The sequence below is a fragment of the Bos grunniens genome, chromosome 13 (assembly GCF_055505025.1).
Source record: "Bos grunniens cultivar Pamir isolate PY7600 chromosome 13, Bosgru_T2T1.0, whole genome shotgun sequence".
Classification (NCBI taxonomy): domain Eukaryota; kingdom Metazoa; phylum Chordata; class Mammalia; order Artiodactyla; family Bovidae; genus Bos; species Bos grunniens.
Genome location: NC_141177.1, coordinates 62443392 through 62465499, shown reverse-complemented (window position 1 = coordinate 62465499; position 22108 = coordinate 62443392). Strand labels below are relative to the sequence as shown.

Sequence of the window (22108 nt, the reverse complement as noted above, 5' to 3'; positions counted from 1 at the left end):
TTCCTCAAATATTCACTTTGAAACCAGTATTTTTTACTCCATTTGCTTATTCCAAGCATACCTCAGGCAGCATATTCTATAGACTTCGCCTTCTTCCCCCACCCCCACCCCCCACCCCCCAGTTCCCTTTTGTTGCTCAGACTGTAGTTCAAGGGCTTCTTATGACTCATCAGAATCTCTCTTATGGCTGCATACCCGATTTGTCTAATTTACTCACACATAATGATCAACTTAATGTTCTAGTCCCTACTGTAGTGTAAGTTCCAAAAAAGTATTTCTTGCAGTTTTCTTACCATAGCAACAGAAAGATTTTTCTTTTTTATTGCAAGCAACAGTATCTGACTTAGGCTAACTTAAAAGGCAGAAAATAAGTTTATTGAAAGAATATTAGATTACTCCAAAAATTAAATGTAAAACTAAGAGTCTAAGAAAAATGAGCAGAAAGTGAGTAAAACTGCCTAATTCCACTGCCTATGAATACTTCCTTCAGAGCTGACCTCTCTACTTCCCTGCCATCATTATGAGTATTCTCTAATTGTGCCTTTCTCTTTCCCACAAAATTAAAAGAACTGATTGGAAGCATACTATTGACCAAGCCCTAGTCAAATGCCCATGCTTCAGAGTCTTGTAAGTTACTCTTTCATATCTAATTTCCACATCATCCATCACCTGGATGATCACCATTCCTCTACTTCTTTAAAAAAGTTTATAATCAAGCCTGAATATTCGGTAACCATATGGTTCAATTTATATGGCTGACCAGAAACAATAAATTATCTATCTATATGCCAGTGGTGAGAGAGGAAATAAAACTGAGACTAATCAAAATATAGTAATTCAGACAAGCTATAAAGAAGAAGAAAAATACTTAGAGACTCTCAGTTGCCTGCTGAATACACTGCTTACCCTTTATTGCAGCTCCTGGCTAGGTGTGTGATTCTGGTTCTAAAATGATCCCTTAAAACAGGACCTCTTGCCTTTCTCTAGTCTTGTCCTATATTTTCCTATATTCTCTCCTCTCATCTCATTGACTTTAATCTTACCACTTCTCAGGCTGGGAATGCCCTGTCCTTTATCTCCTCTTGTTAAAATCCTTTTTCACTTTCTAGGGCAGAGCAAAACTGTCATTATCCTTGAATTTATCCTTGATAGTCCCAGCAGGAAGATAAACTCTGTTCCAGATTGTCTTAGACTTAAATTTGCAGCTCTCCTGTAGAATATCTTGCATAGTATTTTGTGATATGTGTAGCTTTTAGTTCTGTCACTTTTAGTTCCTCTACATTGAAAAATTTCCATTATCTTATTTTTTAAAGAAAATTTTGTTGTGTGTAAGTGATCTTTAATTTTAGGTTGATGGACAAAAATATAAATTTGAAAAAAGTATATGATATAGAGTAGATATCCATTTTATATCAGAAGTGGTATCATAGCAACTGTAGATAAATAAACCATAGTTTTAATACATGGTTCTGTTTTATAATACTGATTCAGTGAGTCATTCATGGGCCTAATCTTTAAAGGAATAATAATGAATGTACAAAAAGCTGAAGGAAAATTATTGTCTGTTCATTCTGATTCACTTACTGGTTTATAGAATATTATTACGTTTTAAATCTGTTACTGTGGGTTGTGAAGTCCTCATAGTCTGTCAAATAATATAATAATTCCTCTTTATTCCCAGAAAGGACGTTAGATTAGAAGGGAAAAATACAGGAACCAGAAAAATGACATTAAAAGCGAATACCAAGCCAATTTATAGGAGTAAAATCTGGATTCCCTCTTAAGTACATTTGGAGGAGCTTGTCTGTTGTACTATGAGGTGGTTCTTACTTGATTTCCTGCTGATCCTCAGACTGGAAGGAATTCTGTTGAATTAGGGGCAAGAAATCCAAATGACAACCATGGAAAAATCAGTCCCAGTAGGAACCATACTCCATTAGCCTGGATTTGACAAGTGCCTCATATTGAACATAACAATAAACCACACTTCTCTGTCTTAAAGGTGAATGCTCTTATGTGAAAAATGATATTTACCACATAATCATATATATTTTGTACCATAGTATATAAATATATGTATATTTAAAATAAAATATGGAGATTGTTATTTCTCTACTGCACAGTCAGTTTGAAAATGATCATAACCTTTTCTGACTCTTTTCCTTTTACTTGGAAATACTCAGCAGGCCAAATGTTTTACCAAGCCAAGTGTATCTGAGGGATTCTGGGAGTTTTTCAATAGCCAAGGTCAGTCTGGGCCTGTTTAGTTCTCTTGGGCTATTTAAGTCTGTTTCTATTACAGGTCTCCTTATTCCCTGGAACACACATGTTGTTATCTGGAAAACATTCAGATCTACGAAAGCAAGGGTGTTTGTCTGTTGCCTAAGAAATAGAATAAGAAAGTGACACTCATTCACTAAGAAATCTATTTTAAGAAAGGCCTTTTTTCTTTTCATTGAAAACAAGTGACTTCAACAGAATGCCCGTTTTTCTGATAGCATCTTACTGGCATGGTGAGAATATTTTACTCAGCAAAGACTGACCACTCTTTTAAATAGGAAAATAGAAAATAAAAAACAACTTTCTTGTCTTAACAAAGAGTAAATAAATGGGTTTACATATATGAGTTATCATTTTCACTAATATGAACTTCCTCAAAATAAAAAATATGAGGTTAGAGAAATAAGCAGTTTTTTATTAGAAAAAGGTATAAAGGAATAATAGACCCATAGTTGGTCTTCTCTGTTGGATGGAGATAATTGATAAGAAGTCAGTTCAAGTTCTAAAATATCCAGATCTTGCATTTTGCCCATTCTGCTGTTTCTGATTAAAATGTAATTAAGGTATGTTAAATAGGCATGCCTCCTATAGAATTCCATATGGAGCAAAATAATCCAACGCACTTTAAAATAATCATTTTTTAATCTTCCCAATAAATCAATTTTTGTCATTAAGCAACGAATGAAGTACTATTTCTATGAGTTCTTTTTGACTTAAAGTGTATTTTTAACTTTTAAAATTTTATTTTACAATGTTGTATTAGTTTCAGGTATATAGCTGTACATTTTAAATGGGTTTATTAAAAGGGCAGAAATTAGTCTTCAAATTATATGATTTTAAAATTAATAGTAATTCAATCATATAGAACACTAAACTTTAGAGAAAGTTATTCATTCCTATTCCTCAAAAGTTATAGTAAGTTAAACATAGCTGGAGGTATTTGTCTTTGTGCTTAGAGCCAAGGCCCTGTTAACTAAAAGTTATGGGCTATCCCCACCACTTTCTCTTAGATCATAGAGGCAGTCACTACAGTACAGCTGGGAGATCTCTAAAAGACCACCATATTTAATTCCTGACTGGTCGTCTCTACTGCCCACCTCCATATCTTCATCTTGGTATCTGCCTCTCTCCTTTGACTTTCTCGGGACATGTAGAAAGTCCCCAAAGTAGGTATGAAATTCAGCAATGTTCCCTCACAGACAGATTGCCTGAGACTCTTAGATTTCCTTCAATTGTGTGTATTTGTAGAGTGTGTTAAAGAAACAGCTTTCCACTCTGCATCTCAACCCTTCTACACTGAGACAAAGATGTAATAATTGATTGATGCCAAAACACCCTCATAATTATAAGTGAAAACCTTCCCACTTACAGGAATGACAACAGCATTCTCTTCTTTGCCTCACCTCAACTGACAAAGAGTATTGTGCTTAGTCACTCAGTAGTGTCTGACTCTTTGTGACCCCATGGACTGTAGCCCACCAGGCTCCTCTGTCCATGGGTATCCACCAGGCAAGAATACTGGAGTGGGTTGCCATTCCCTCCCTCCAGGTGATCTTCCCAGCCCAGGAATTGAACCCAGGTCTCCCATGTTACAGGTGGATTCTTTACCATCTGAGCCACCAGGGAAGCCCAAAGAGTACAATACAGTCATAACTGAAATAGTCAAAGAGTAAAATACAGTCATAATTGGCAGAGTACAATACAGTCATAACTGAAAGAGAGTCACTATTTCCTCTGCAATTTTAGGCTTAATGGGAGAGCACTGGTGAGACTGAACCAGGAGTTAAGTCACTGAATAACCACAGGACAGTGGACCTTTATCTTATGAGGACAGCGGACTTCATTGTGTCAGACTTTGGAGAACCATTTTTGAGCAGGATTCTTCTTTTGGGAAATATATATTTGAAGCAATGTAAAGCATGGATTAAAAGGGGAGTGTGCTTAATAATATTGGCCCTAATATAGAAGTCAAGAGTTTAACATTTGGGGAATTCTTTGACTATTAAAATTTAGTTAATATGGAACTAGAGCTATCAGTGAACAGTAGCATTACATTAAGTCAAGTACTTTACCTGACCCAACAGTGCATACAAAAGAGGCCACACCAGCACAGATATGGCAGACCAAGAAGTATAGTATAGCATTATCTGGAGATGATAAGAGAGGAATTTATCTCTTTTTTTTTTTTTTTTTTTAATTTTATTTTATTTTTAAACTTTACATAATTGTATTAGTTTTGCCAAACATCAAAATGAACCCACCACAGGTATACATGTGTTCCCCATCCTGAACCCTCCTCCCTCCTCCCTCCCCATACCATCCCTCTGGGTCGTCCCAGTGCACTAGCCCCAAGCATCCAGTATCGTGCATCGAACCTGGACTGGCAACTCGTTTCTTACATGATATTTTACATGTTACAATGTCATTCTCCCAAATCTTCCCACCCTCTCCCTCTCCCACAGAGTCCATAAGACTGTTCTATACATCAGTGTCTCTTTTGCTGTCTCATACACAGGGTTATTGTTACCATCTTTCTAAATTCCATATATATGCGTTAGAATACTGTATTTATGTTTTTCCTTCTGGCTTACTTCACTCTGTATAATAGGCTCCAGTTTCATCCACCTCATTAGAACTGATTCAAATGTATTCTTTTTAATGGCTGAGTAATACTCCATTGTGTATATGTACCACTGCTTTCTTATCCATTCATCTGCTGATGGACATCTAGGTTGCTTCCATGTCTTGGCTATTATAAACAGTGCTGCGATGAACATTGGGGTACACGTGTCTCTTTCCCTTCTGGTTTCCTCAGTGTGTATGCCCAGCAGTGGGGTTGCTGGATCATAAGGCAGTTCTATTTCCAGTTTTTTAAGGAATCTCCACACTGTTCTCCATAGTGGCTGTACTAGTTTGCATTCCCACCAACAGTGTAAGAGGGTTCCCTTTTCTCCACACCCTCTCCAGCATTTATTATTTGTAGACTTTTGGATCGCAGCCATTCTGACTGGTGTGAAATGGTACCTCATAGTGGTTTTGATTTGCATTTCTCTGATAATGAGTGATGTTGAGCATCTTTTCAGGTGTTTGTTAGCCATCTGTATGTCTTTTTTGGAGAAATGTCTATTTAGTTCTTTGGCCCATTTTTTGATTGGGTCTTTTATTTTTCTGGAGTTGAGCTGTAGGAGTTGCTTGTATATTTTTGAGATTAGTTGTTTGTCGGTTGCTTCATTTGCTATTATTTTCTCCCATTCTGAAGGCTGTCTTTTCACCTTGCTAATAGTTTCCTTTGATGTGCAGAAGCTTTTAAGGTTAATTAGGTCCCATTTGTTTATTTTTGCTTTTATTTCCAATATTCTGGGAGGTGGGTCATAGAGGATCCTGCTGTGATGTATGTCGGAGAGTGTTTTGCCTATGTTCTCCTCTAGGAGTTTTATAGTTTCTGGTCTTACATTTAGATCTTTAATCCATTTTGAGTTTATTTTTGTGTATGGTGTTAGAAAGTGGTCCAGTTTCATTCTTTTACAAGTGGTTGACCAGATTTCCCGGCACCACTTGTTAAAGAGATTGTCTTTAATCCATTGTATATTCTTGCCTCCTTTGTCGAAGATAAGGTGTCCATATGTGCGTGGATTTATCTCTGGGCTTTCTATTTTATTCCATTGATCAATATTTCTGTCTTTGTGCCAGTACCATACTGTCTTGATAACTGTGGCTTTGTAGTAGAGCCTGAAGTCAGGTAGGTTGATTCCTCCAGTTCCATTCTTCTTTCTCAAGATCGCTTTGGCTATTCGAGGTTTTTTGTATTTCCATACAAATTGTGAAATTATTTGTTCTAGCTCTGTGAAGAATACTGTTGGTAGCTTGATAGGGATTGCGTTGAATCTATAAATTGCTTTGGGTAGTATACTCATTTTCACTATATTGATTCTTCCAATCCATGAACATGGTATAGGAATTTATCTCTTATCCACTGGGGTCTCTCTCTGGGTTCCAGGCTTCATGACAAGAAAGGAATGACCAACAACTGTTCTAACATTCCATATTTTATGCATGTTTCCACATTCACATATGTTTTAGATTACTGAAGGGTATAAGTAGGCAGAAAATTCTTCATTTATGCAGTTTCAGACATTTGCAGTGGAATCACTATTTATAGTTAGGAAGGTATTGGCTATCACTGTGGCAAATACTGATGTTGGGTAAAAATGATGTTCTGCTCCTTCGGCTCTTGATTTTCCCCAGTATGGAAACTGTGTTTTTTTATTTTCTCTCACGTCCAGCCTCTGTGTGCTGGGGAGAGAGCGGCTCCATCACAACCTCATGTTGTAGGTAACCCAACATCCACTGCCGTGTGTCTCTCCTCCAGCCTTTCTGTCACTAGCAAAGAGCTTCATGGTTTCAAATAACCTGCCTCTGTGTGTAGTGCATGAGCACATATATCTATACACACAGTTGTTACACAAAAGTACATATATGCATTTATCAGTGCTAATCTGTTCAGTTAAGTTTAGTTGCTCAGTCATGTCTGATCTTTGCAACCCCATGGACTGTAGCACACCAGGCCTCCCTGTCCATCACCAACACCTGGAGCTTGCTCAAACTCATGTGCATCGGTGATGCCATCCAACCATCTCATCCTCTGTCGTCCCCTTCTCCTTCTGCCTTCAATCTTTCCCAGCATCAGCGTCTTTTCCCATGAATCAGTTCTTCACATTAGGTGGCCAAAGTACTGGAGCTTCACCTTCAGCATCAATCATTCCAACGAATATTCAGGACTGATTTCCTTTAGGATGGACTGGTTTGATCTCCTTGCAATCCAAGGGACTCTCAAGAGTCTTTTCCAACACCACAGTTCAAAAGCATCAATTCTTCAGAACTCAGCTTTCTTTATAATCCAACTCTCACATCCATATATGACTACTGGAAAAACCATAGCTTTGACTAGATGGCCTTTGTTGGTAAAGTAATGTATCTGCTTTTTAATAGGCTGTTTAAGTTTGTCATAGCTTTTCTTCCAAGGAGCAAGCATCTTTTAATTTCATGGCTGCGGTTGCCATCTGTATGTCTGTGCATATCTGTATGTCTGTATCAATTTTGAACTTGTCTCTTCTATCTTTTTCAATTTCAATAATTGTTACTCTTTTTCTTGATTTCTGTGTCATGTAGATATATGGTCTCTTCTCAAATGTAAAACAAATTTAATTTCTAGTATTCTTCTATCTTTATTTTAGCCTTAGCTTTAACTAGCTCTGCCATTCACTCTGAAAATAATTATCACTTTCCATATGGCATCTCTTTTCAAATACTTAGCAGCTTCTATTGGGTTGGCCAAAAAATTTGTTCAGATTTTTCATATGATGTTATGGAAAAACCTGAACAGACTTTTTGGTCAACCCAAAACTTTGGACTCACCTTTTGCAAACTTTTAAATTTCCTTTATTTTTGTTTACTGTGTTAGACTTTTGACATTTCTATATAGCCTATCTAACCACCCACCCAAGTTCTCCTGATTCATCACTCACTCCAGCGCTCCCCATACTGCTCTGTTTATGTCAGGCTCTTCTATCTTCTTTAGTTCAACCTGAAGTCACATTCCATCTTTCTAGGAATATTTAAACTATTAAATATTGAAATGATATAAAAAGATAAAAATGATTCTTTTATGACTCCACATTAAAGCTAAGTATTTTTAATTGAAAAAGAAATATTTTTATACTTTATGAAGTGATTTGCAAAGATATAAAAATTAAATTTTAATTCAAAATGATCTGAAATCAAGAGTTCTGCAGAATTCAGGTTAAAACTTTATCATCTGCTTCCCCTCTTGTAGCTTCCTGTAACATTTTTGAATGTTGTTAATGAAGTATTGGCCAAAGACAAAGAATTACCAATTTATAACTGGCTATCATATTTTACATAAGCATTTTACCATTTGTGTCATTGAGTATGGCAAGATTTGGCAAAAGCTTAATTCCTGCTCTTTAAAACTAAAGTTCCCCTGTGCATATTTTTTCTTTCCCTCCAAAACAGGCAATCAATTTTGCTTTCACTAAACATATTAATCATAAAGATCAAAATCCATGAGATTTTCCTTGGGCACTTTTAGACTTTTATTGAATTTACATGAAATTCATGAGAATGCTACACTGTATTTCACTGTAAATCATCAGTATGAAATGTTTTTGCTTTATATTGTTTATAATGTTTATTGCTCTAAAAAAAAGGTATTTCAGCTACTACCCAAACTAAGTGAACAATGACACTGAACATCATTTTAGGAGAACAAAGAAATATCCATAGTGTTAGAAATTGTACCTGTCTACATAGCACAATATGAAGTGGAATGTGGTAATGAGAGGAATGTCTTTGATTCCTGGGAATGCAAAAGTTAGTTAACAATGCCTTCAATCAGCTCCAGCCTGCAAAGAGTAGTAAAATTCGCTCAATCGTGTCCAGCTCTTTGCGACCTCATGGACTGTGAATCAGTTGCAAACCACAATGTGAGATACCCTTGGTTTTTGAACCCAACATGCTTTAGACTTGTGATCTATTTGAGAAACATGCCCCTAAAGCTAAGATGATATAATATGTGTGTGAGTGTATGTGTGTACAATTGTACTAAGTCTTCACGGTATCAGGTCTTCACAATTCCCGTAATCAGATACAGCTTGAGAAATGTTGGCTGAACAGCAATAAGAACACCTGTAAGTTAAAAATTGAATCATATTGTCAAAATGAATCCACATTTTCTTGCACTGTCTTTCTTTCCACTTTCTCTCTCTGCCCCTGTCACAGTCACCAACATTCCTGATGTCCCTCAATCTCTCTTTCTTACCTTTCATCCTTCCTATTCTCACTTTACTCTTTGAGGTTTATTTCAGTTGACTTTCTGGATATTGGTTTTCTTTTGCTCTGGTTGTACTTTTGTTGTTCAGTTGCTCATCCATGCCCAACTCTTTGCAACCCTGTGGACTACAGCGTGCCAGCCTTCCCTGTCCTCTGCCATCTCCTGGAGTTTGCTCAAATTCATGTCCATTGAGTTAGTGATGCTGTCTAGCCATCTCATCCTCAGTCACCTCCTTCTCCTCCTGCCCTCAATCTTTCCCAGCATCAGGATCTTTTCCAATTGGGGCTCTTTAATTCCTCTTCACTTTTGTGCCATTAGAGTGGTATCATCTGTATATCTGAGGTTGTTGATATTTTCCTGGCACTCTTGATTCCAGCTTGAAAGTCATCCATTGCCTTTTCTGATCATGCTACATTCCCTCAAAGTAACTCTCACACATAATGAACAATCATGTCCATGTTCAAGGAGGCAAAGTTGGGTTCAGTTCACTTCAGTTCAGTCGCTCAGTCGTGTCTGACTCTTTGCGACCCCATAAATCGCAGCACACCAGGCCTCCCTGTCCATCACCAACTCCCAGAGTTCACTCAGACTCACGTCCATCGAGTCAGTGATGCCATCCAGCCATCTCATCCTCTGTCGTCCCCTTCTCCTCCTGCCCCCAATCCCTCCCAGCATCAGAGTCTTTTTCCAATGAGTCAACTCTTCGCATGAGGTGGACAAAGTACTGGAATTTCAGCTTTAGCATCATTCCTTCCAAAGAAATCCCAGGGCTTATCTCCTTCAGAATGGACTGGTTGGATCTCCTTGCAGCCCAAGGGAATCTCAAGAGTCTTCTCCAATACCACAGTTCAAAAGCATCAATTCTTCAGCACTCAGCCTTCTTCACAGTCCAACTCTCACATCCATACATGACCACAGGAAAAACCATAGCCTTGACTAGATGGACCTTTGTAGGCAAAGTAATGTCTCTGCCTTTGAATATGCTATGTAGGTTGGTCATAACTTTCCTTCCAAGGAGTAAGTGTCTTTTAATTTCATGGCTGCAGTCACCATCTGCAGTGATTTTGGAGCCCAGAAAAATAAAGTCTGACACTGTTTCCATTGTTTCCCCATCTATTTCCCATGAAGTGATGGGACCGGATGCCATGATCTTCATTTTCTGAATGTTGAGCTTTAAGCCAACTTTTTCACTCTCCACTTTCACTTTCATCAAGAGGCTTTTTAGTTACTCTTCACTTTCTGCCATAGGGTGGTGTCATCTGCATATCTGAGGTTATTGATATTTCTCCTGGCAATCTTGATTCCAGCTTCTGCTTCTTCCCACCCAGCGTTTCTCATAATGTGCTCTGCATATAAGTTAAATAAGCAGGGTGACTGAAATGATGCCATTTCTCTTGTGCATTCACTGGCCCTGCACCTCCGTTCTATTGGTTTTAAACAACTGACTAAGCAGCTCACTGGGCATGGGAAGAAATGGACCATGTGGCTTGACCAATGGACAGTATACTTACTTGCTGCTACTCCTGCTAAGTCGCTTCAGTCGTGTCCGACTCTGTGCGACCCCATAGACGGAAGCCCACCAGGCCCAGCCGTCCCTGGGATTCTCTAGGCAAGAACACTGGAGTGGGTTGCCATTTCCTCCTCCAATGCATGAAAGTGAAAAGTGAAAGTGAAGTCGCTCAGTCGTGTCTGACTCTTAGCGACCCCATGGACTGCAGCCTACCAGGCTTCTCTGTCCATGGGATTTTCCAGGCAAGAGTACTGGAGTGGGGTGCCATTGCCTTCTCCAATACTTACATAAGTACTGTGAATTTTAAATGCTGGATTTTAAAAGGAACTTAGAGAAACTAAAACACAGGAAATTTGAAAAGAAAAATATCAAACATGAGTCATAGGCTAGAATACAGATTCTGAGGGATATTGGTGCTGAGATGTACACACAGAATTTATTTCTTAAAACAGTTTTTGGTTCACAGCAAAATGAGGTGAAAATTACAGAGAGTTTGTGTATACCTGTCTCCCCCATAATCAACCTTCCAGCACCATTGGTCAACTGTGACAACTGGAAAATTCTGCCAGGAACAGCCTCTGCAAGGGTGTGTGACTTTAGAGGGAAGATGGTAGAGGTAGACAGCTGTGCGCTATCATCTGGTAACCTCTCAGCAGTCGGGGGAATGAGGGCCTTGACCTTGCAAGAAAAATCTGGACAATACAAGACAGAGTCCACAGGAGACAATACAAGCCTACCAGGCTTCCTGTAAAGAAGGACTTAGATCAAGTGAGTTTGAGTATCTTTTGATAGAAATGATTCTAGAATTTAACAGAATTGCTGTCTCCAAACAAGAGAGAAGTTTATTTGTGCATATCTTATCTAAGCAAAAATATAAAGGAAAGCACACATACTTCATTTTGAATAAGGCAAGAAGCTTGTGAAATACAGAAAATTACTTCCCTCGTGTTTTTTCCGAAAAGATTTATAGCTTAACTAAGTAATAGGTTAATTACTAAAATTAGTTCTAGGTTTTCTTCACATGCAAAAAGTTTATCCAGCTTTTTCAACCTTGAGCTGAGGTTCTACCTTGAGGGAAGTTTATAAAGATAAAAGTTTAGTCCATAAAATGTTTGAGAAAAAAAATGAAAGTAAGGCTGTCTGCCATTCCTGCAATGTGAGATTAATAAAAAGAATGAAGAGAAATTATTCATTTGACCATGGTTAAATATCAAAAGATATATATGCTATATATATATATATTTATAAAAATTTAAATCCAATTTACTTTCTAAGTTTTCATTCAGAATGTTTCCATTGGAACACTGCAGTTGTATGCACTGCTGTATCTTAGATAATTAAATAAAAACATGATACAAACATCTCAGAGTCATACATGTTTCCCTCTCCACTTAAACATGCTTATTCTCATGAACAAAAATTCCCTCAGATACATGACTTTCATCACAGGGTTCAAATTTAAATATGTTCTGAGTATATCACCACTACTGAGTGGGAGAGAAACTTTTAGATTTCATTTCTAAAATGAATTCACACCACCATTCTTATGTTTAAAACAAATCATTCTTACAAAATCCATAAATAATAGTTTTAAAATGTAACACAAAAAAAAGGTATTCCTGAACTGGTTCGCATTATTTCCTTTTTTTAAGAATTTTTTTTGACATGCACCATTTTTAAAGTCTTTATTGTCTCTGTTACTTTATTGCTTCTGTTTTACGTTTTGGTTTTTTGACCACAAGGCATGTGGGATCTTAGTTCCTTGATCAGGGATCAAATCCACATGCCTTATATTGGAAGGTGAAGTCTTAACCACTGGACCTCCAGGGAATTCCCAATCCCCATTACATGCTATTTTTTTTCCCTAAAATACTGATTAGCCCATTATCATATGTCCCAGAAATGATAAGAAGTAGAAAGACTGCTCCAAGAATAATGTTCCAGCAAATTAGTGCAATCCTGTATATTCACAGATACTCTCTGACCTCTAGAAACAGCAGCAAGTCAGCACTCTTCTCTCATGCTTTAAGTGTTGGTTCAAACCATTGCTGTGGAACAGTTTCATGTGATAAAACTTCATTAAACTTACATTGTGTCTTTGGACACTAAAATTTTATAAGCCTCAGTATCCTTATATATAAAATGGGATTGTTGGGTATGAATCACATTATCTTGAAGAGTCTCACTAGTGTGATATCTTGGCTTAAGCTATGCTTTCATCTCTACTTCTGATACGACTGCACATATTGTACTTTTATTGAAGAGCGAAGAATAGTGTGACAAAACCATAGCAGCCTCAATTCTGTGACTCAGTCCTCCCCAAGTTCTCAGGAGCCAAATTCCCCAAGATGAAGTCAGTGAGAAACAGTTAATAAGGACATAATGCCAATTTCCTTAAATGCTAAAATTATTAATGTAACCCTTCAAAGTGCCTAACTTACCATATAAAAGTGTTTTTACTCCTCCAAGAAAATCTGATGGTTGAATTTAAGAATATGAATCACAATTTCCTCTTTAATTGGAAAGTGTCATTTTTTAACAGTAATGATGCCCTTTATAAAAATGTTTCTGAGGTTAATATAAGGTGTATTCTGTAATTATGTTGGCCTGTTATGTTAGAGTTCTTATTATTCCTAATAGAAAATTAATACTTAAATTAGCTAAATGTTTCATTGAAAATATCTTACAATGTTTCAGCACTGGACAGAGAGCTAACTCGCCTAATGTGAAAATGACTTGCTCTCTTTTTCAGGTCTTGTCACAGTACAGCCGTCACTGTGTGAAGCTGATCAGTTTTCTTGTATCTACGTTGTCCAGTGTGTCCCTCTTGCAGGGAAATGTAATGGACAGGAAGATTGCACAGATGGATCTGATGAAATGGATTGTCCTATCAGCCCCCTTCCCCAGCTCTGTGGTCAAACAGAATTCCAGTGCTCTATCCATGAGTGTATCCCGTCCCTCCTGCTTTGTGATGGAGTGCCTGACTGCTACTTTAATGAAGACGAATCTGGCTGCTGTGAGTTATTTTCATTCATTCAGTGTTCCAGGGAAGAAATGCTGTTTGGAAATGATAGAGAGAGCTTGACAGATAAAACAAAGTTCTCTAGAGTCTTAGCATGAGCATATCATCAATAACAAAGTTGTTTGTGCTATGTTGCTGAACAAAGTGTACAGTCCTTGCTTAGCATTTCTGGAAACATTTTGTTTGTAGTCATACTAATCTCTGTTAGATGTGTCTCGTCTCCTTTTTATAGTTGCATCTGAATCATTCATATAGGGGATGCTCTTACAGATCCATTAGTTTTTAAAATGTGTGTGGGGATGGATTAAAGACATGTAATTATAATTTCTTCCCCCTAAACATGTTCATGAAGATGGCGCAAGCAAGTGGGGAAATATCCATTTTAGTGAATAAATGTAATTAGAGTTTAGACCTGGACCTTGATGGATGTTATGTCAGTAAGAGTCAATGCAGGATTTCCCTGGTGATACAATAGATAAAAAAGCTACCTGCCAATGCAAGAGACATGGGTTCTATCCCTGGTCGAGGAAGATTCCACATGCCACAGAGCAACTAAGTCTGTGTGCCGTAGCTACTGAGCCTGTGCTGTGGATCCCGTGCTCTGTAACAATAGGAGGCGTGGTGAGGAGAAGCCCACGCGCAACTAGAGAGTAGCCCCCACTCGCCACAACTCGAGAAAGTCCACGTGCAGCAACAAAGACCTAGCCAGCCATAAACAAATACATTTTTTTTTAAAAGTTAATGCCAGAGTACATCAGTGGGACATCTGGTTTGACCTCATCTTCATCACTTACTACCTGTACAATTTGGGGAAAGTCATTTGAGTCAGTCTCACAGCCCATGTTATGCCTGCCTTACAGAGCTATAAGAATTGGAGAGAATGCATGTAAAATTCTCGGTCCTGCATTCATCAACTTCTTTCTTTAGTGTTAAAGTAATTACACAAATTACACCAATCTCTAAGGTGAGCACATAATCATGGTGGAGTCAAGGCACCACTAGCATTTTATTTAATTATTTTTTGTCTGGTTTCAGGTAATATCACACTGTATATGAGCTGCAGTGATAGAGCTCCATAAGCCACATGCTAGTGGCCACTTTTTCTGGAGCAGTAAAGTTTGGAATGTAACTGTAAGATGAGGGTATTGGAAAAAAAATAGAAGGCTATTTCAGTGCCCCATTTTGCGTGAGCATCCAGAATTATGATATCTATTGCAAAAGGCATGAAGATGAATGAAGTAAAGTAAGACAGTTTTTGAATGTTTTTTTGTGTGTGTTTAAAGGTCTTAGCTTTAAATCAGTGAATCTCTTTTCCTTGGCTTTCTATTTCCCTGTTATTTCCTACATGTATATTCTTTCTATAGTAAAGTCAGTTTGTGAGGTCATATAATATTGTCTTAGAGGCAAGTAAGAGGCAAATAGAGGCAAATGAGGAAAAGGAAGCCAAGATACTTATCCCTGTTCTGATCAAGGCTCTAATGGAATTTGGCTGTTAGAAATCAGATTAAGTTAAGGAATTCCCTGGTGGTCCAGTGATTATTAATGGGCACTTTCACTCCTATAGGTGCAGGTTCCATCCCTGGTTGGGGAACTAAGATCCCACAAGCCTTGTGGCTTGGCCAAATTTAAAAAAATAAAAATAAAAAAGAAATCAGATTAAGCTTAATACAGTCATATGGTATTTGACTTCAAATAACAGTGCTATTTAAAGAGAAGCATAGGAAGATACTGTATTCTTATGCTTTTAGACATATGTTAGAAAATTGGTATTTGATGAGATAGTAATATATGGAATTCTGCTCCTAAAGGGAAATAAGTGTACATTAGGAACAGATGGTACTGTGAAAGATTGCTCTTCTCCATCTCCAAAATATTTATTGAGTTATGGTTCTGTAGGGAAAATTGCATGAAAATATATTGTGGACAAAATGCTAGAGTAATAATTACAGGATTGTCATCTGATGGTGACAATTTACTAAAAAATTGAAAGCATAACAGTTTTTCTTTTTTTTATGGATTTTTTTTTATTTAGAATGGCATTTTATAAACTGCCATTCATTCATTCACAAACCTTCATTCAGTTCAGTTCAGTCGCTCAGTTGTGTCCGACTCTTTGTGACCCCATAAACCGCAGCACGCCAGGCCTCCCTGTCCATCACCAACTCCTGGAGTCCACCCAAATCCATGTCCATTGAGAGTCGGTGATGCCATCCAACCATCTCTTCCTCTGTCGTCCCCCTTTCCTCCTGCCCTCAATCTTTCCCAGCATCAGGGTCTTTTCCAATGAGTCAGCTCTTCGCATCAGGTAGCCAAAGTATTGGAGCTTCAGCTTGAACATCAGTCCTTCCAATGAACACCCAGGACTGGTCTCCTTTAGGATGGACTGGTTGGATCTCCTTGCAGTCCAAGGGACTCTCAAGAGTCTTCTCCAACACCACAGTTCAAAAGCATCAATTCTTTGGCACTCAGCTTTCTTCACAGTCCAACTCACATCCATACATGACTACTGGAAAAACCATAGCCTTGACTAGACGGACCTTAAGGATGTAATTTATGCCACACATTGTATTGGGCATTGATGATCCAATGGACATGACTCGATACAAGCTCAGGTTGTTAGATACATTCTATATTAGTGAAGGAGAGTAGTAAATGATAGTTGGGATACCATGTGGTAAGTTCTGTGAGAGATAACCAAAGTGTTATTGAATAACATAGGGTACTCCCTAATTATGGTGCCAGAGTGTCTAAATTTTAACATGAAAAGTGATTGCAGAGCCAAATTTGGAAAGACAGACAGTCATTAGGCAATTTGAAATGCTTGATTCCAGTGAGAATGTTCCAAGAATAGAGGAGAAGTTGTTTGATTGAAGAATGTTTCGTATAACTAGAGTCTGTGGTGAAAAACGTAGAAATAAGTTGGGAGAGATAAGTAGGGACTAGGTCTTGAAAAGTCCACCCTATCATGCCAGTGATAAGTGTTTAAGTGGTACATGGAATGGATTGGAATGAGGATGGGTGCTTGGTTAGGAGATGTCACACATGAAATAGTAAGAGGTTGATTAGGTTAATGGTATGGTGCAGAGTATGAATAGATTTAAGAGATATTCAAGTGAAGAGCAGGAGAAAGAAATCAATAATAGTTTCCAAATTTCTGATCTAGGCAACAAGACAGCTAATCTGCCATTTCTTGAGCTGGGAAAAATAGGAAGAGAAGGACCTTTTAGGGTAGGAAAGTGGCTTCACCTTTAAACATGTTTTATTTATGTTATCTCTGGCATACCCACATGGAAACATTCAGAATATGTTTTGAAATGGCTGTGTGGAGCTCAGGAATGAGCTCAAGGAAGATATATAAAGATACAAAGCTATTAGCATACAATGATTCAGACTGTGGCTATAAATGAGATAATAGAGGAAAAAGATAAGGGGATAGACAGAATCCTAAGGAACATCTAAAGGATAGTTTTTAAAAAAAAATCAAAAGACAGGGAGATGTGGTCATAGACATAGGAGGGCAACCAAAAGAGAATGATGATCTTAAATCAAAGGTAGAAATCTATGTATCAGAGGGTATGCACAGGTTCAGATGTTTCTGTGAGATCACGTAAAATTAGGACTAAGAATTTTTAGATTGGGAAAAGGCTAAAGTAGTTGCTGTGATCCTGGAGAGGTAACACCCTGTGGAGTGGGAGGACAGAATTGTGACATCAGCCTTTTGTGGAGAAGATGAGAAATCATAGAGGGAAGCCAGCTGTAGAAAACCCCTTCAAGAAGGTGGCATTGAGACTGGAATATAGGACAAAATAAGAGGTTTGGTTGATTGTTTGTTTTGTGAGACTTGCATGTTTTTAAGCATTGTAGGAACAGAATTCTGAAAAGTTTGAAATTTTATACAGGAAAATTGATACCAATTGATATTTAAAAGTCTTTTATTTTTACAAAAATACATGTTTAGTGGTCAGAATGCTTAAACAGAGCATATGGTGAGTCCAACATTTAAAAATAATTCATATTTAACCATGTATTTCCATTGATACCATATTTTCTATAAAAGTGTCACTTATGTTAGTGATACTTTTGTTTGACCAAAAATATCCAATTTGTTAAAGTAAGTGGAAAAAAATAAATATGGTTTAATGATATGGGAAAATGACCCCAAACTAGAAACATTCTTCTCATTGATATTCCTCTGATAGAAATCTATTCGTCATGAAGATTTTTATTTCATCAGATGTATCAGTCAGTGTCCTGACAAGAAATAGATGGCATGTTGATGTTGTGCAATTTTTGACTATTTTAATAAAGGAATTATTTATTAGGGAAGTAATATGCATAGGAAAACCACAAGGAGGTCTTTTGTCACCCACAGAACAAAGGATGAGAGAGGAGGGAACAGTTGTTTGAATCTAGAATCAAGGAGAGCTACTTGATAAAGGATGTGGCATTTGTAATGGGAGCAGCTAACCATTGGTAATCTCACAGTCTCTTCCTCTGCATTAACCTCCCACTGGTGGTACCCATCAATCAAACCCAATCAAAGCAAAAGATAAAGAAAGATGTTCTGCCTCCTGGGGCCCAGAGCAAGGAGAAAAGATGGAGATGGATCAAGAGATGTACATGGATGCTCTCTATCAAGAAGAGAGATAACTGTGACCAGTAGATGGGGAGGTGAATAGTTTTACTGCTATCTAACTTTAATTGATGGGCTTCCCAGGTGATGCTAGTGGTAAAGAACCCACCTGCCAAAGAAGGAAATGCAAGAGATGCGGGTTCAATCTCTGGGTTGGGAAGATCCTCTGGAGGAGGGCATGGCAACCCACTTAAATATTTTTGCCTGGAAAATCCCATGGACAGAGGAGCCTGGCAGACTACAGTCCACAGGGTTGTAAAAGGTTGGCCACGGCTGAGCAACTGAGCACACACAACTTTTTTATTTATGTTCCAGAAGTAGTTGATGTATTTTATGAAGTTAAGTGCCACTTCTGAAAATTAGGAGTGGGGTTGTGCTCCTAAGACTTGTAGACCAACCTTTATCAACAGTTTTATTGGGGCCTTTCAATTGGTTGCTTCTCTGATAGCTCAGTTGGTAAAGAATCCGCCTGCAGTGAGGAGATCCCGGTTCGATTCCTGGGTCAGGAAGATCCCTGGAGAAGGGATAGGCTCCCCACTCCAGTATTCTTGGGCTTCCATTGTGACTCAGCTGGTAAAGAATCCACCTGCAATGGAGGAGACCTGGGTTCAGTCCCTGGGTTGGGAAGATCCCCTGGAGGAGGGAAAGATTACCGTCTCCAGAATTCTGGCCTGGAGAATTCCATGGACTGTATAGTTCATGGGGTCACAAAGAGTCTGACACAACTGAGCGGCTTTCACTTTCAATTTGTTAGCTATGATCTCAGCACCCAATGTATAAAGATTACCCTTTGTATTTGACAGCTTCTTACAAAGGTGTTCCTCAGTTTATTCAACATGAAAATCATAGTGGTTAAGTCTGTTTTACAGAGGTATTCAAGAATTAAATGAATTAATGTGGCAAATTGAATAATATAAGCATTATTATCCTTTCCACATTAAATTGTCTTTATAGTTTTATTAAAATTATTTAAGCTGCTAAGATATTTTAATAAGAGTACTGATTGGTTTTGTTCAGGGACAAAGTACATATCCATCCTGCTTCATGCGAGGTGTGCGTCTGCCTTGAAGGGCTTGCCGCCTTCATTCTCGTGGCAAAAACTGTAGCTCCTCTAATGCTGGAAATGTTAATCTGCTACATATATGACCTTTCATTTTAATAGTAAATAAATACACAGCCATAGTCATATATGCTTTACTTTTGTGTGTATTTCTTATGTAGCAGATATAATCTTCAAAGGAGATATTACTTTACAGAAGTAACTTTGGCGAGACATCATTCAACAGCTGTTTATTTTTGATGTATCATCTACCTAAGCGAATGAGCTAAAAGCCATAAAATGCACTGATACTTAGTCTATTTTGGTTAGAAAGAGTATGAACCTCTAGGGTGATGACAGATTGAAATAAATATTTTTATAGCTGTGAAACCATAATGTTTGAAAGATAATGTGGCAAAAGTTGATATTGTCCAAGGAAACAGTTTGAAGCCTGATTTTCCTATAAATTTTATTTATAGCTTATTTGGACTAATTTTGGAAAATGTTTCGTTGTATGTGTATTAATAATGGATAAAAAGAAAGTAAGGATTCCGTTTTCCTACTTTCAGTCCTTTGCTGTGTAGATGTTGATAAGTATTCATTACATATGTAAAAGTCGGTTTTCCACCTACTTTTAAAACGCAATTTTAATATGTATTCATTAACTTTAATACTATATCATTTAAAATACCATAGAAACTAAGATTTTAGTTTCTAATTTTATTAAGTGAAAGGCCAATTTTAAATTATCTAAACTAAATTTTCTATAAAAAGAAGAGAGTAAAATATCCTACAAATTGAAGCCATGTGTTTTCTTATATATATTTTATGTCTTTCAATGCTACTTGGGCTATGGTTGAACATTTATATCATTTACAAGTTAGAACTTTTCATTGTACAATAAACTTGAAACTAAGCTCTCAGTCATACTGAAAACTGGGTTAAAGAATATGAATTGGATTAGTGTTTCTGAGATAAGAAGGGTCCAAAATAATGCTCTACAAGTAGATAAGCACCATCATCTTTGTATACAAATTTCAACACATTATTTAATACCTTAAAACTGTCCTCTTGTATGATCTCTCAGCTCCTAGCACTGCAAAACAATGATAAAATGCATATGCATACATTGCCGTTGTTCAGTTGCTCGGTTGTGTCTGACTTTTTGAGACCCCATGGATGGCAGCACACCAGGTTTTTCTGTCCTTCACAAGCTTGCGGAGTTTGCTCAATCTTGTGTCCATTGAGTCAATGATGCCATCCAACCATCTCATCATCTGTCCCCCACTTCTCCTCCTGCCCTCAATCTTTCCCAGCATCAGAGTCTTTTCCAATGAGTGATCTCTCCGCATTAGGTGTCCAAAGTATTGGAGCTTCAGCATCAGTCCTTCCAATGAATCTTCAGGGTTGATTCCCTTTAGAATTGACTATCTGATCTCCTTGCAGTCCAAGGGTCTCTCAAGTATCTTCTCCAGCACCACAGTTTGAAAGCATCAATTCATCAGCTCTCAGTCTTCTTTGTGGTCCAACTCTCGCATCTGTACATGCCTACCGGCAAAACCATAGCTTTGACCATGGGGACCTTTGTCGTATACATATATACATGGGTATACTGATGAATGTTTTTAGTCACACATTCATATTTTTTAACTTATTTTGGTTTGCTCTGGGTTCTTGCTAGTGATCTACTCTCCAGTTGCCATGAACTGGCCTCTCATTGTGGCGGCTTCTCTCGTTGTGGAGCACAGGCTGTAGGCATGTGCGCTTCAGTAAATGTGGCTTGTGGGCTCTAGAGACACAATCCTTTTTTTTTTTTTTTTTAAATTTTTACAAACCTCTTCATCTTATAAGAGTTGGAAAATTATTCTGTTTCTCAGTTTGCTTGATTTGGAATATTATTTATCTTGTCAATGTATACCCTAAAATTATTTTACCCTTTGGAAAAGCTTAAAGAGCTTTTTCCCTAGCTTTTTCTCCTAGCACTTTAGCCATTTCTACAGTCTGGTTTCAGCCTTTGGTTTTAGATTTGTCTCTCATACCTCTTCACAGAAATTCTCCAGCCTAGACAAACTGCCTTACTTACTGTTCCAATATCAAAAGTATTGATTCCCAATCTGTAGATTTGATTCCCACTCTGCTAAATGGATTTTCTCTGAAAGCATTAAAATGTAAATTAAAATGTAAAGAATATCTCAAGACTCTATTCCTACTTTGCCCCTTTACAGACTTCTCTATACTAAAGGAATCTCTTGTTTCTGTCATACTTACCTATACCAATGCTTTTCTAGCTAAGCCTGGCCTTATGACATTTCCCATATTTACTTTGAAACATTAATCATTCTTATATTGTTATCTTCATTTTGTTGCTCCATATGTTTTGATTACTGTTTTCAAAATCTCTTTCCTGCACTTACCAGTGGAAGTGCAAAGTATAATGTCTTACTTACAGTAAGGTAGCTCAATATTATTTATTGGTGGGAATTAATGTTCTAGCAGGAAGAATCACTCAATGAAGAGTATCACTTGAATTTTTCGATCCAGCAGTTTTAGTCAATGAAAATATATACTCTTAAAAACATTTTTATGTCCTACTTGACAGTAAATGGTGATAGGCAGTTCTCAAACTAAACTTGTCAATAACCTTTGATCAATAACCTACAATTCAAACAAACAACTCCTTCCAACCCATAAATATACTTAAAAAAAATTGTGACATAACTGAAAAAAATCTATGCAAACGCATACATGGGGAAATTTACTCCTTAGTATTCTAA

The 22108-nt window shown here is 37.5% G+C and overlaps 1 protein-coding gene across 12 annotated transcripts in view; it reads left to right on the top strand.

Annotated features, from left to right (window-relative positions):
* The window catches only part of MALRD1 (MAM and LDL receptor class A domain containing 1), a 754524-nt gene that overhangs the window by 626068 nt on the left and 106348 nt on the right, over positions 1-22108 (top strand). For all 12 annotated transcript variants that reach the window (XM_086334563.1, XM_086334560.1, XM_086334554.1 and 9 more), the window contains one exon: positions 13393-13656. In XM_086334563.1, the coding sequence (XP_086190689.1) occupies positions 13393-13656 (264 nt within the window). The remainder of the gene's footprint in view (positions 1-13392; positions 13657-22108) is intronic.